This window comes from Hippocampus zosterae, chromosome 4, assembly GCF_025434085.1.
Source record: "Hippocampus zosterae strain Florida chromosome 4, ASM2543408v3, whole genome shotgun sequence".
NCBI lineage: Eukaryota > Metazoa > Chordata > Actinopteri > Syngnathiformes > Syngnathidae > Hippocampus > Hippocampus zosterae.
In genome coordinates this window covers 12157808-12171649 of record NC_067454.1, presented here as the reverse complement: position 1 = coordinate 12171649, position 13842 = coordinate 12157808, and the positions used below count along the sequence as shown (strand labels likewise).

The 13842-nt window shown below is 39.3% G+C and overlaps 2 protein-coding genes across 3 annotated transcripts; both read right to left on the bottom strand.

Moving 5' to 3' along the window:
- Nucleotides 1-174: 174 nt before the first annotated feature.
- vps26a (VPS26, retromer complex component A) lies at nt 175-6928 on the bottom strand. 2 transcript variants are annotated; one of them, XM_052064428.1, is made up of 9 exons: nt 6756-6925; nt 5148-5297; nt 4695-4770; nt 3878-4034; nt 3606-3770; nt 3391-3497; nt 3110-3211; nt 1764-1873; nt 175-1688 (listed from the first exon to the last, which is right to left on the bottom strand). In XM_052064428.1, exons 1-9 carry the CDS (start codon nt 6843-6845, stop codon nt 1572-1574), a joined length of 1074 nt encoding a protein of 357 aa, XP_051920388.1. In that variant the 5' UTR covers nt 6846-6925; the 3' UTR covers nt 175-1571. The 2 variants fall into 2 exon arrangements, 1 of the variants encoding a protein (XP_051920388.1); XR_007962271.1 differs by lacking the exon at nt 175-1688 and adding an exon at nt 2305-2374 and having other exon boundaries at nt 6756-6928.
- Nucleotides 6929-8077: 1149 nt separating this feature from the next.
- Nucleotides 8078-12267, bottom strand: srgn (serglycin). The gene is made up of 4 exons (XM_052064429.1): nt 12096-12267; nt 10483-10624; nt 8681-8856; nt 8078-8606 (listed from the first exon to the last, which is right to left on the bottom strand). Exons 1-4 carry the CDS (start codon nt 12148-12150, stop codon nt 8497-8499), a joined length of 483 nt encoding a protein of 160 aa, XP_051920389.1. The 5' UTR covers nt 12151-12267; the 3' UTR covers nt 8078-8496.
- Nucleotides 12268-13842: the final 1575 nt, after the last annotated feature.

Sequence of the window (13842 nt, the reverse complement as noted above, 5' to 3'; positions counted from 1 at the left end):
GCGGGTGAATTTTTGTGTTTTCAATGTGTATATTTCAGTCACCCTATGTTTCTTAAAACGTATGTAGCTCATGATTCCAAATAGAATTACATGGATTGGATTATTGATCCAAATAATCAGTGTATACTTTTGATACTAACAATTTTCTGTTTACCTACAATAAATGACACCATGTAACTGTCAATATAAATTTGCTTTATTTATTTCAGTTTTTAAGGGATTAATTCTGTACATACGCACATACTGTTCTTGTGGTTTGTTGTTGTAAGACACCATGCAAATAGGGGAGGACGGTGTTTTCTTTATCTATGCAGGTATTTAAAGGATAAACATATCACCTGATTAGAAATAAATAAATGGGAGTATGGCAGCAAGAAAATAAATCTGAAATAAATGGTTCCCAAAAGTTGAGAATAAGAGCCATATTCAACTGGTGAGTGGAGAGACAAATACGTTTATGAAACTCATGGAGTCGTGACTTTGCACATGCGACAAACACAAAATTCCAATTAAATCATTATGCAATACAGTATATAAATGGCAACTGAGTTTACGGTTGCAGATAAAGTGGACATTTAGCACCTTTGTGCAACACCGAGCTTATGTGCTAATTCCCCATCAAATGGGTTTGCTGACATCGTACAACCGTTTAAATGAAAGTATCACAGTGAAATACAGTGCTGAATTTTGAGGACTGCAACAACAGACGTGAGCAGATTACATTGAATGGTATTAACCGAAAACATTAGGCGCACACGCAAATAAAAACTGCCAGGTATGTCTAGGTGAGAGCAGATGCAGACCAAAGAAGTCCAACAAATTACTCAGAGACCTTAGAATCAGTGGATACTCTGCCGTAAAACTCTTGACGTAATTCCTGACAGCGACCCAAAACTGTGTAAACCGCGTGAAATACCTTTAAACCTTGAAATGTATTGTATCTATAAAGTAGCGTCATCAGAAAGAACATTCAGGATTACAAGCTGAAAATTCTTGATGAAACTGGAAACAAATTACATAATTAAAAACCAATGATGGGCATTTGATTCTCAGTTCCAAAGTAAGAGCAACTTTTTTACAAGATATGCTTACTGGTGACAGTGTCACCCTACAAGATGGCTCACCAAGAGTGCCGTAGTGTCCATGGTGGGTGACAAATTGTAATAAAGCACAGTATATGTGTGTGTCCATCAGACTGGAAAAACAGCATTGCGTAGTAGTGGCTGGTTCCACACCAGATGATGCAAGCGAATGAAATCCTGTTAGCAAAGAAGGCGTAAGCGGTTGCTGTCTTCTTTGTCCTTGTCATGTCTGCGTGTTGTCAGGCATTCGGCAGAACATGTGCTCGTGCGTCCAAATAAGAGTGTGATGGTACTGCATGCTAGCAGAAGGACAGCTCATGTGTGTCGCTGAGGTGACAGAGATGTCATTGAGTGTGTGTTCATGTCAGGTTCAAGCAGACAGTGGGGCAGCTATCACATGTCTGACTGCTCAGCAGTGAAGTCCGGTTGTGTGTGTGTGTGTGTGTGTGCGTGCGTGTGCGTATTTTCAGTTCATAGCCTCACTCGCCCTCACATCTCGGGCTGCTCCGCATCAACAGGCTGAGTTTGGGAATCAGGAGACTCATAGCGCTGGAGGAAGTTTCGTTTTCTCATCTTCTCTGGGGCTTTCCTCCACAAAACGATCTCCTAAGGATGCGGACAAATGCATTGCTATGAGCGAGAACTGAGAACAGATGAAAAAGCTGTGTGCAGATGATTTACCTGCTGCTTAAAGTATCTTCTATCTTCTTCATCCACCAACACTAGATTCAGGAAGTAACGTACAGAGAACTTCTTGTTGACGTCCCGCATGGTGGCTGTCAAGTCGTACCCTGGTCAAATGAAAGGCAAAAGCTCATAGTGTACATTATTAAGACCCATATAAAATATGTAGAGAGAGAGAATGTAGAAAAGAGTGTTGATAACTACCCAGTCAAATTGGAATGTTTGAATGGGGGAGGGGGAAAAAATCAGCAAGAATATAAAACAAAGCTTGAAAATGGTGACAAATCCTGAATATCCGGAAACCACGCACACCTAACTGTCAATTGTCAATCAAATACAACTTCTAAAACCTGGGAAAGGGAATATCTTTCTTATGTCTCCACATAACTATGGGTTGTGAAAATATATTAACATGAAAAGCCTCTGTTGGCTGGAATATATCGGGTCAGTATTCCGTTTTTTCCACTCAACGACAAGCTAACGCAAAGTCCATCTCCACACGGTGACTGTCACATCCATTTTTTAAATTTCTGTTTACCTCTTTCTTTTGCCATCGACAGCTGTGCCCTCATGGCTGACAATGAGACCGCACTATCCATTTCGTACTCCTGCAAATGTGAGAAATCACTTGGTAGCCTTCACTACAAAGGCTATGTTGGTATCTCGTATTGGAGACAAAAGTGATTGCAGCCAGACGATGGCGCTGTTGATTCAGGGTGGCTAAATAGGGACAGCTCAGATGGTCGAAATCAAATAGGCAGAAATCTGCTTTGCAAAGCAGAGATTCGTGTGGATAATGTGTAGCCATGTACCCTCCTCATATCTCATCTCACGTTTCTGTGTCTAAGGCAGGTTGCGGGATCTGTAATACATTAACTCATCAGACCCCATTCATCGCATATTAAAATAAATAAACAAACATTTTAAAAAGCAAATCTGTATGCTTGTTTCTTGCAGTATATGTTCCATCATCCAGCTTTTTCTTTTAAGTGTCAAGGCAATGATCAGGAAAATATTCTTGTGGACAAAACATTTTAATTTTCTGCCATCTAGTTTTCGTACCTTATTTTTTAAAGTGTAAAAATCATCCAAAGGAAAGTATTATTAATTTTCCACGTGCTCAATCAATACTCACTAGTCACTCAGACGTGTATTCCTTCTCCAATCTGAATTGTAATTATGTTTACAAACAGATTATATATTAATTAAAATATTAAGTCATGTTGAACAACATTTTCAGCTGTTGGGCATATAATGGAGGCTGGAGGTTGAATTTTGCTTTTTTTTCACCCCCTTCCATCTCCCGTGGATCAAGAAATGAGCAAAGGGAAAAGTGAAGTTACCTGCCAGAAAGAGTCTGATAGGAATCGATTCTCCTTTAACTGGTGCCCCATCCATGATCTCATACTTTGCAACTGTATCCGTCTCCGTGGTCGTACTGGGTCCTATACAAGGGTAAACAAGAACATTATGCACACTTGGACAGGAGATAGCAAAATGAAAGAATATCAGCATTGACATGGAGGTCTCCATGTCACTTTGTTGTTCGACTTTTCATTAACAAAGAAACTGGAACACGCAAAAAAAAAAATGCTTTGCTTTCATATGAACGTTGAATGCTCACCTATGCCTGTTATCTCCTTCTTAATGAGCTGCAGCTCCATGTGCTGGATCTTGATCCTGACCAGCAAAAAGTAAATCTTCCCGACAATGACATCCTTTAAGTGGTACCTAGCAATAAAACGCATTCGAATGGAGATATTAAAAAATGGTTAATAAATATAATATATAATATAATATAAAAAATATTAAAAGTGGTTACAGTGGCGCTCGTCTTACTTGGATTTATTGTATTCAAACTCGATGTGAAGGCAGTCTTCGATGCCGACTTCCATCTTAATAGAGTTGTTGACGTCTGGGTAGGTGGCCAGCTGGTGAACAATCAGCTCGTACTCCTTCACTAGATCTGACAGTCGACGAACTATTGTCACCCTGAGAAAATACCTACAGGAACGCAAAGGAAAAGCTCCATTAATCATCTGCTTTGTTTGATGACTTTTATATGACAGCTGAGGAAAAAAACAATTCTCTTAATGGTGCCATGACATGACCTTAGTCTGACGTTAGCGCCCGTGTACGACTCATAGGGCTTCTCCACCTGCATGAACTCAAAGTCGTAGCTTCGGTTCTGCGTGAGCTCTCCCGGCAATGCTAACTCTTTCACCAGATCCACAAACTCATGGGTGTTGCTTTTGTCCGAGAACAGTTCTGAAATCAAAAGAGGAGCACGTGTTCGGCCCAGGGGACCCCACTGTTCAATTATCAGGAAACTTGCAAATCCATCAATGCCTAGTTTTGATGAGGCACAAAATACTAATTTAGATACGTAAATTGCTATGTGAAGGCGCTTATTTCAAGTTCTGTGTAGTTCGATTTAAATTTTGCACCCTAAGTTTGCCATATACAGTACATGACTACTATGATTAGTATTTCTCTGGAATGTTGCTCAGTCTGCCACCTGGAGGCGGCTGTCCGGAACAAGCACAGCAGGTGAAATCTGCCTCCATCACATAAAGCAACTTCTGATGGTCTTATTATTGGCCGTTTGCGTCATAAGAAATGTAAATATTCACCTAAAAGAGCATGAGAGACAATGGGGCAGTGGGGCATGATAGAAACTTTTCTATCGTCCTGACGATATAGTTTACATTGTCATATCGTCAAGCTCGAGCAAGTAGCGATCAAATGCTTTTCATTTACAGACCTAGATGTTTTGTAAAGAATCGAGAACTAGGAGGTCGAAAGACAAAAGCGATATATTTGTTTATCTATTTACACAGGCCACATTCTCTGGTCATATGACAAGACCCTACCATTGTTTTTTAAGCGTGAGCGGCGCGACCAAGTAAATTACTATATCATGCTCACCGATCTGTCCAACAAACTCAATGCGGATGCCCTGATGCTCCAGTCGTTTTCCTCCCTGCTTCACATTTAGATTCACCTGTGGGACAAACATGTTTTATATGATTCAATTATGCCTGTTGGGACAAAACTGTTACTGACAACATTTATGTGTGCAAAAAGGTGAAGAAATAAATACCTGTACCCTTCATCTGATTACAAGTTAATTTAATGTCTCGAATACACTGACTGTCATTAACTTATGAAGAAAATAAGACATATGACATTTGCCATGGATGGCAATTCGGCAGTGGCCAAATTCAAATAAGTCAGTTTGCATTCACTACAATAATGCAAGGAATAATTGAAGGATTTAAAAGACAATAAATTAAGTCATTCAGGATGTAACTGGATGTATAGATAGTGATCGATAATTTATAAAATAATAATCAAAAGTCAGGCGACAGTTCAGTTTACCTTGCCAGACACAGATTCTCCATCATAGAACATATAATGTTTCTCCATCTTTCCATCTTCTGTCTTGAGTTCAGCCATCTTCCGGCTCTCAGCATCGTTGAGCAGCACATCAATCTCACACACAGGCCCAAACAAACCCCCCAGGAAACTCTGCAAGTGCGGCACACAACGTTAGCGGTGACACAATAATGGCAAAACAATTGACTCAGCTGTTGGGACAAGGATATATGAGCTGGAGGTTTACAAGCTGATAACAATATAATTTTTGTAACAGAAAATATGTACATTCATACCCATTCGTTTATTCGTAGGATGTTCACACATGTAACTAACAACCTACGTAGCTGAAAACTGTGTCGTACTCAATTGTAGAAATAATTTGTTTTTCAGCATTCCAGCTTTCCTTTTTTTTAAATGAGCACTTTTGTTTTCATTTGAGGTTATCTGGAGACATTTCAAAATGTCGTTAGCTGGCACTCTGAAAACGCATCTTCCTTTCAGATAGCCTGCTAATTTTGAGAGCCTCATTGTTGGCTGCAAGTGCACACATGGCATGCAGAAAAAGCAAAAGTTCGAGAACTTGGGATTTTTTTTCATTTGGTTGTTTATTTATTTTTAAGTCCAACTTGAAAGCTAACAAAGCAAGAGCTTTATGAGTTTTAACCCACATTTGTGTACTTACCGATTTTTGTAATCATATTAGTCAAGGTTGTTAACAACTCTCTTCTCTGTGCTGTATCAAATTAAGTACTCATTGATTTTCACTTTACAGTGAATTTAACTACTGCATCTAACTTTAAATAAATGTTACATTTGAAAAGAACTTACTTAACCACAATTAAAAGTCAACATGCACTCACGACAAACATGAAATACTCTTGAACTGATGAATAGCATTTCACAGTAGGTCTCTGAATGCTAACACCATATGAGCTCACAGGGCGTGTACAGTTACACTTCTCCCATCAACTTGCAACATCCTGTCCAAACCCCCCAAAATACATACCAACACACTAGCAGCAACAACCCTAATGCACAAAAACGATGCAATGTGTCACCAGGATGTCAGGAGTCTACAATCTAGTGTCTGGGTGGAGTTGGAGGGGGCGTGGTTATTCCTACAGCTAACAACAATCCATTAATGAGTTTGCAGTGTAGAAAAATACAAAAATGACACCCCAAAAAAGAACGCTCCAACAAAGTCAGTAGGGATTGGTTTAGGATGAACATTAACCCACTTCATCTAAGTTTGTACCGCGTAAACGGCGTCTACAATTCAGTGAACCATCTGTCGTTGTGACATTTGACGCAAGTTATAGACAGCATTACGATATGTGACACGTGGTGAACAATTCAAGCCCCCTTAACTTGTAAACCAATAGTCGTGATTTACTTCAAAGCAAGAATCAACCACGGGCGGCCTCGTACTTTGCTAACTCGACCAAGCTGCTAGCTCCTGTCAGTTTCAAACAAAAAAGAAAAAGCAAATAAATAAATAAACCACACCGGAAGCAGTTTTCCACTATGCACTTTTATCGATACAAGACGCCCCATTTTTTCCTTTATATGGTGAGAACCCCAAGTCCCAGTGGTCGTCTTCCCACTCACCATCTCGGCCGTCAAGTAGGCAGTTGAAGCTAACAGCTTAGCCTCGCTAAATTCTATCTCGTGCGCGTGCGCGCGGACCAGGCATCGCATGCTGGAGACTGGTGGTCACGTGACGCAGGTCAGCTGGCTCTGAGCTGGGTAGTGACGCTCACGTGATCCTTGACCAGAACCGGCCAGTCCTGTCAACTTCTGAGCGCTCGCTGTATTTTGTATTTTACAGACGCACATATGTGTTTTATATTTATTATTCTAGACCAGGGAGCACCAACATGTTGTCCTCTGGCAATAGATAGCTTCCAAGGACCACACAAATGGGACTTATTCCACAAAATAGCTCACAAGTATTGGAACATTGTGATTTCTTATGAATGTTGGAGTAGTTAGCATTTTTAAATGGAAATTGCAGTGATTAATAGAAATAAAGTGTTGCACATTGACATTAAGTACTTTCTACCTTAATTCATTACCAATAAATGTTGTGATAATTATTTTATATTTCAGAACTTTCAGAAGATCACATTAATCATTAACCAAGAAGTAGTGAAAACTGAGTTTCAAACAGGTTGGTGACCCAATCTGGCCCAAGCACTATTTCACCAAATCTGTGAAATTTGTGGTAACGCTCTTGAAATAAATTGCTGCATTTTTTTTCCTAACTCTTGATATTATACATATTGAGCTACTAATGAATGCTCATCTGAAGCAACTTTTTAATGTCATTGTTTTATTGTACTGAAGTTCCTCATTTGGGTAAGATAGAGTGAGAATTTAGCATAAAATTAGGAAATACATGAAATATAGCATTTATGCTAATAGCATGTTTACATTAATTGTGTTTTGAAAATAATTAAATAGTTCCAAAAATAATTTAAGTAACAGGATTATGCTCTGGATTAAGTTCTTTATTGTATTTTTGAATGCATAGACAAAGAGGTGAATTTTGCTTTGGTCTTTCCATGGCCTGTAGAGGATCGGAATGATGCCGCTTTCTGCGGACTATGTGACATGCAGAATATTGGACGTTTTTCAGATGGTTTGATATTGTCACCTTCTTAAAATAATGCCCTAGATCATATTTTGGCACAATGGTGTCATCTATCTCTGCTTAAATCAGATAAATCCTTGTTAATTAAACAAATCATTCAGTCTACCTCTAAAAATATTAATAAATGTAATATGGTGTTTGGTTCAGTTTTTTTTCATTCTTTTGAGAAAAAAATGTTTTTTTTTGCTTTATGCCTTATGAAGATATATAAGCAATGTTGAAAATGTATAGAAAATAGAGTGCGGGGGGTGGGTGGGGGACTCTCAATGATACAAAGTCTTGTTTGGATTTAATCTTGTTTAAAAACACAGATGCACAAAATACATACTTTGAATATTACTCACCTCCCATCATTTCCAGGGGGGATTTGTTGTGTTGGGCAAGAGTCTCATGTTAAGTCTTGCACAGCAATTCTTTCTGGGTGTCAATGTAAAAGTGACTCAGGCCTTAAAGGAGATTGCAGTCTGGGACTGGAACTAGTATGTTACAGGTCGAATAAATTCATGAAAAATGTTAACTTCAACATTACATCCCATTTATATATAGATTTTTTTTTTATTATACCCCCCCCCCCCCCCTCCCATAAAGCACAGCTGTAGCCAGGAGCAGCATCAATAAAATTGTGGTCGCCAGGTGGTAATGCAGTAGATTTTTAGTTTGTGGTTACAGTGTGGAAAGAAGAGCAACTTGTCAACTCTACAACTGCAGGAAGTGTTCCTCTTGCATCTCCCGCTCAGCTCCTTTGTCTTGGCCCCGCCAAGAACTGTCAAGGAATTTTCTGAAGGCCTCTGAGGTTGTTCGTCCAGCTAGAAGTAGACAAGTCAGAAATCAGCTATATTCAAATGCACAGATGGAGAAGATTCATGCACTTGAAACTCACCATATTGGTCTGTCAAAGACTCGCCGGAGCCCATCTCCTGTTCGGTATTCGTGTCAAACGAAGAGTCTATCCAGAATGAACCAGCAGAACCCTCATAACCGGAACCGTCCTCAGGCTGTACATCGTCGAACTCGCTCATACTTCCTGAACCTTCTTGCTCCACTGGCTGTGCATCACTGGGACCATCAACAATGTCAAATGTCAGACATAAGAGACGTTTATGGTCTTTTTAGTGTGCTTGATTAACTATGCGGAAGTAACAATAATTGAATTGGAATTCTCAGCCATTATTTGTCATTATGACAGCCTCAAAATATCCCCCCAGCGATTGACTGGTTAGTACGTCTGCCTCAAAGTACAGAGGTCACCGGTTCGATTCCGGGCTTTGGCATTCCTGTGTGGAGTTTACATGTCCTCCTCATAATGGAGCATCATAATCATAATGGAGCATGTTTCGATTATTTCGGTAACGCTCCGAGACATAAGCAAGTAGAAAGAAGTTCAATATAAGTTCAACATAATATATTTTTCCTCGGTTGGGATAAACTATAGATGCAGGGGCTGCAAATATCTCATATGATTGATTGTTGAACCTTGGAAGAGCTCTGTGTTCCTTGTTCTAGTTGTTTTCAAGACAACTATTTATTCAGTAAGTGGTTATAATTGATATTCATAATTCCTCACGCATGGGACTTTTAACTGCCACTCCGCCGATCCACTCTCTTGTTCTTTACTGGCTGTTTCCAATTTAATCAAACTTCATTTGCTTGAATGTGCCACACTCACTCATACTTAACAATAGACCAGAATCGGCAAGCCACCGTACGTCACAATCCACTTCCTGCCAACACTTCCCTTTGATTTCCTGTTCAAGGCGAGCTGACAAACGTGAGCTCTGCTGCTTTGTGTTGAGAAAAAGGCCCCATCATACGGGGGCGCCGGATGACAAATAGGACATTCCACTGAAATCTATTGAAACCTCGATAAGACACGTCACCGTCTTCATCCAATAGCTGACGTCTAAATAGACCTTGTAGGCCCACAATTGGAAAATATATTTTCCATGACAGTTTTGAGAATGTACGCTTTTCACTGATTTCAACCCCAAAGCAGCTATGTTGTAGATGAAATAAGATTTGATGTATTCATTCATGTAATTGTTTCCTTTGAGGTGATAAACTGATGCTATCTGTGTCATTTCAGAGGAACCCAAAGAGGAAATGAGAGAAATAAGAACGCAGACCCAATAAACACGCACGCGCACACACACACCCTCACACACACCGAAACCTCAGGATTTTGCAGAAATGCACCATGAAACACCGTGAACCGGTTGCCAGCCAAAAAGAAGACTTTCACAACTATTTAAGTGACTCAGTAAACTGCAATATTAGTTTTCACAGAGGTTTCAAGAAGTTAAACTGTATTATCTGTCTACATGTTTTGATGTCCGGTTTGTATTCAGAACTGTGTTGCTTAAAAGTTTATAACTTCCGATGCTAGTCATTATGGCGTTTTGCATTGTGTAAACATTAACCTAGGATACAGCTAGCGCAACTCTGCAAGTGTCCAAGATGTGCGCTCACCGGACACCCAACTAGAAGTGCACATGTACAATCTAATGAGATCCAACACAAGCTGTCTCATGTGTATGGCTTCGAAGAGCCCGTATGCACTGCCTACATCAACCTCAATAATTCCTTCTGCAATGATGCAGAATTTTTTTTTTCACTCTCATGTAGATTAACAAAATATTAGTAAAGTCTCACTGCGATGAAGTGCAGTTCTATGAAAATACTTACAGGTAGTGTGCACTAGAAGGAGGCAATTTGGTCGGCAGGTCTGGACTCCACTCCATCTGTGGACTTCGTTGAGTCACGCAGTTGGCATGGTTGCCCTCAGGCCGACACTTGACAAATTTATACACAGCAGTTCTGGGCGCTCCTAAAAATATATGTACATATATATATAGATATAGATTTTTGTAATTCACTTATTTAATGCAACAGGTGGAGTTTTTCAGATTACATCACTCTGCAACAGGAAGTCATGGCGACATGGTGTTTTCTCAACATTGGAGCTTGTCTTGTATGTACAATAAGAATTGAGCAAATGCGCCAGTTTATTTATTCAGGAAAATAAGCATCACAATCATGTAAAAACTGTGAGATTACCTAACTTTCTGTCTGTATTCTCTGGAAAATGTGGCTGTTGGTGTTTGAAGGAATGCCTTTTGTTCATTGAGAGTTGAAATGAAAAACATAACATGATGTCATGATCATGTATCTAATGAGGGTTCAATGTCACATGTCGGGCTATGTAAAAAAAATCACCCACAATGAAGCAGGAAAGCGATTTATCTTTTTAGTGCAGGCCTTCACAAACATTCAGCTTAGCAAAGTTTAGTAAATGTATGCGGTAGTTCCAGTTCCATATAATAAAATTAATAATGAAGAAGACAACAGACATGAATTACAATGAACATGAATCAAAAAGTGTAAAGTGACCAATAAAAAAATGATATGGGAACTATGTGTTTGGCATGACAAGGCAACACTAACCTGACAAAAACACCACAGGTAGCCTACCGTACAAACTTTTTAGATTGCTATATATTCATTGATTTATGTTTTCTAGAGTTAACTATATAAATAACTAAACACAAATACGAAAACATTATAGAAATCATCATTAATATATGAAAAGGATTTTGCGAGCTGTCTTAAAAAAAAGCGATCTGATGAATATACGATGTCACTGTATAAATTGTGGAATATGAATTTCTGTACATCGGAAAAATAATACATCTGTCAAATCTTTTTAGTCTGTCTGAAAAAGAACTAGTTTGATAACTTTAAAAAGTTTTATTTGACCTTTTCAAAACATCCTCCATATTCAAAAATATGGCCCACCCCGTATAAAGGGAGAATCAAATTCAAAGATCAAGATTATTTTGGAATTTTTTTTTGGTTTGTTTCTTTTAAAAGCCCAATCCACTTTTCTTCTATCCCAAGTTTTTATCTTTACACTCTCAAAAAGCGCATTGCCCTACTTCTAGGGCTACAAAGGCTGTTTACCGGAACACTGCTTTTCTTTTTTTTGTAACCCAGATTCAAATTATCTAATTGGGTACATTTTGTATTGTGCCTTTATAGACAGAAATTGACTACTATTGTACTTTTCAAAGCAAAAAAAAAAAGTGCATTCGTGTTCACTATTAAACTTAAAACAAAAAAAATATTTTGTGTGTGTGTGTGTGTGTGTTTGAGTGACAATTGCTCATGTTAACATGCCAACGACAGATGCTCACAAGAGGACCCCGACCTCGAACAGCCAACTGCCAATCAATTTAGATCTTCTGTCAAAAATAAAAGCCGCCACTGTCCTATCAATATCAGGAGAACTTCCAAATTACCTTCTGCGTGTAAGGCGATGAGGCAGCAGGCCGCGAGGAAGATTGTCCAAGCCATTCTAGGTTTCAGGCCACACCAATAAAAGAGAACAAAAACACTTATTTCCACCCCTGAAGCCGTACGGAGTTTAAATGTCTGACACACACACAGTCACATACACACACGCCCTAGATTGAGTTCAGCCCTCCGACTGCGTCATGGTTTCCTGAAGTATTCTTGTGTTAAAAAAAGAGCCCCCTGAGGATCCTCAGGGGAAATTTTACTTTCTCAAATCAAGAAAATCTCATCTTTATCTCACTGCATGAACGGAAATACCACAAGACAGAATTTGGCTAACTAGTTTCAATTAAGGCTTAGGTGGACTGATTGTGGCTATGCTGTAAAGGAGGAGGAAGTGGACATCAAGAATATGCACTGAATATGTTGACATGTTCGAAAAGCGCAAAACAAATACAACACACACACAAAAAAATTACAAATGCTTCCCTTTTAACCTGTGATTCTTTCATGCACTTGTGCTTTGGCAACAATCACTGTTCTTGGATGTTCTAAAAAATGCATTAACTCAACAGAGACAGGCAAAATGGATTATTCTTTCCCCTTCTGTCCACCTGTCCATAAATCTTACCTTTCCGTCAGTCAGTCAGGCACGCGGTCTCATCTGACACACCAACACCAAGTCACAGGAAGTCCAATCATCACTCTTCTTCAGAAAATGACACCTGATCTCTTATCAGTCACACACATTTACTCATATCACATTTTTACGGGGACTGAACGGCCACCCATATAACACCCATTAACTGCTGATATGTTAAGCATGAACAACAAATGGCTTTCCTCTTAACGCTCAGTGTTAACTGGAAAGTGACACATTTCTGAGACCCATTGGACCAAATACAGACATTCAGAGCACTAAAGCACTTGCAGCTGCTGTTATCTTCCTTCATAATACTCAAAAAGTTTAAAAATAGCTATCAGTTGCCTGACAGGCGGATGTTGTAATAGTCATGTTTTTGTCACTTTTTGAAAGCCTTTACTCCCACTCGCTCATCATTTTATGTGACAGGTTGAGTCCCCCCCCACCCCCCCACATCAACACGATGAAAACATCGCAAGGACACTTTAACCAGTCTGGTGTTCCTCAGAAGTCTTTTACTTGTACTTTTACTGTAGTTAATTTAGTTGAATTTATATGGTTGATAAATGTTGCATAGGTGGCCATTTTATCACCAATGTCATCAATACAGAAATCACAATTTCTCAACTTAATCTTAAAGAGGAAGCACTACGAATTTGGTCATAGGCCTTGCGGTCAGATGAGTCCTGTTCATGCATCTCGACTCTTTTGCAATCTATTCCGCTGACAAGCAAGAAACTATATACAGTATAGCGGCCTGAAATCTGAAGCATGGCAAAATGAAATTTGGAAAATCTCAGTTAAAGAGAGTCGAGGACGATGTGGTGGTTGACTCACCTAACTTCAGTGCAGGCAAGATAAGTTCACCACTCATTCACAGTGTACATGGAAGTTTCTGTCTCCACATGTACAAAGAGTTGTCATTCGGCTCAAGTCAGCTGGATAGGATAAGTGGTACAGAAAATGGAGGGGTTCATAAGATCTCCATCAGAAAAGCCCCGTGATTCGTGTATGTATTATTTATTATCATTGCACACATTATGTACATCAACATGATACTATTAGATGGAGAGGGGGGGGGGGGACACATCATGAAGTCTGAAAAGGCA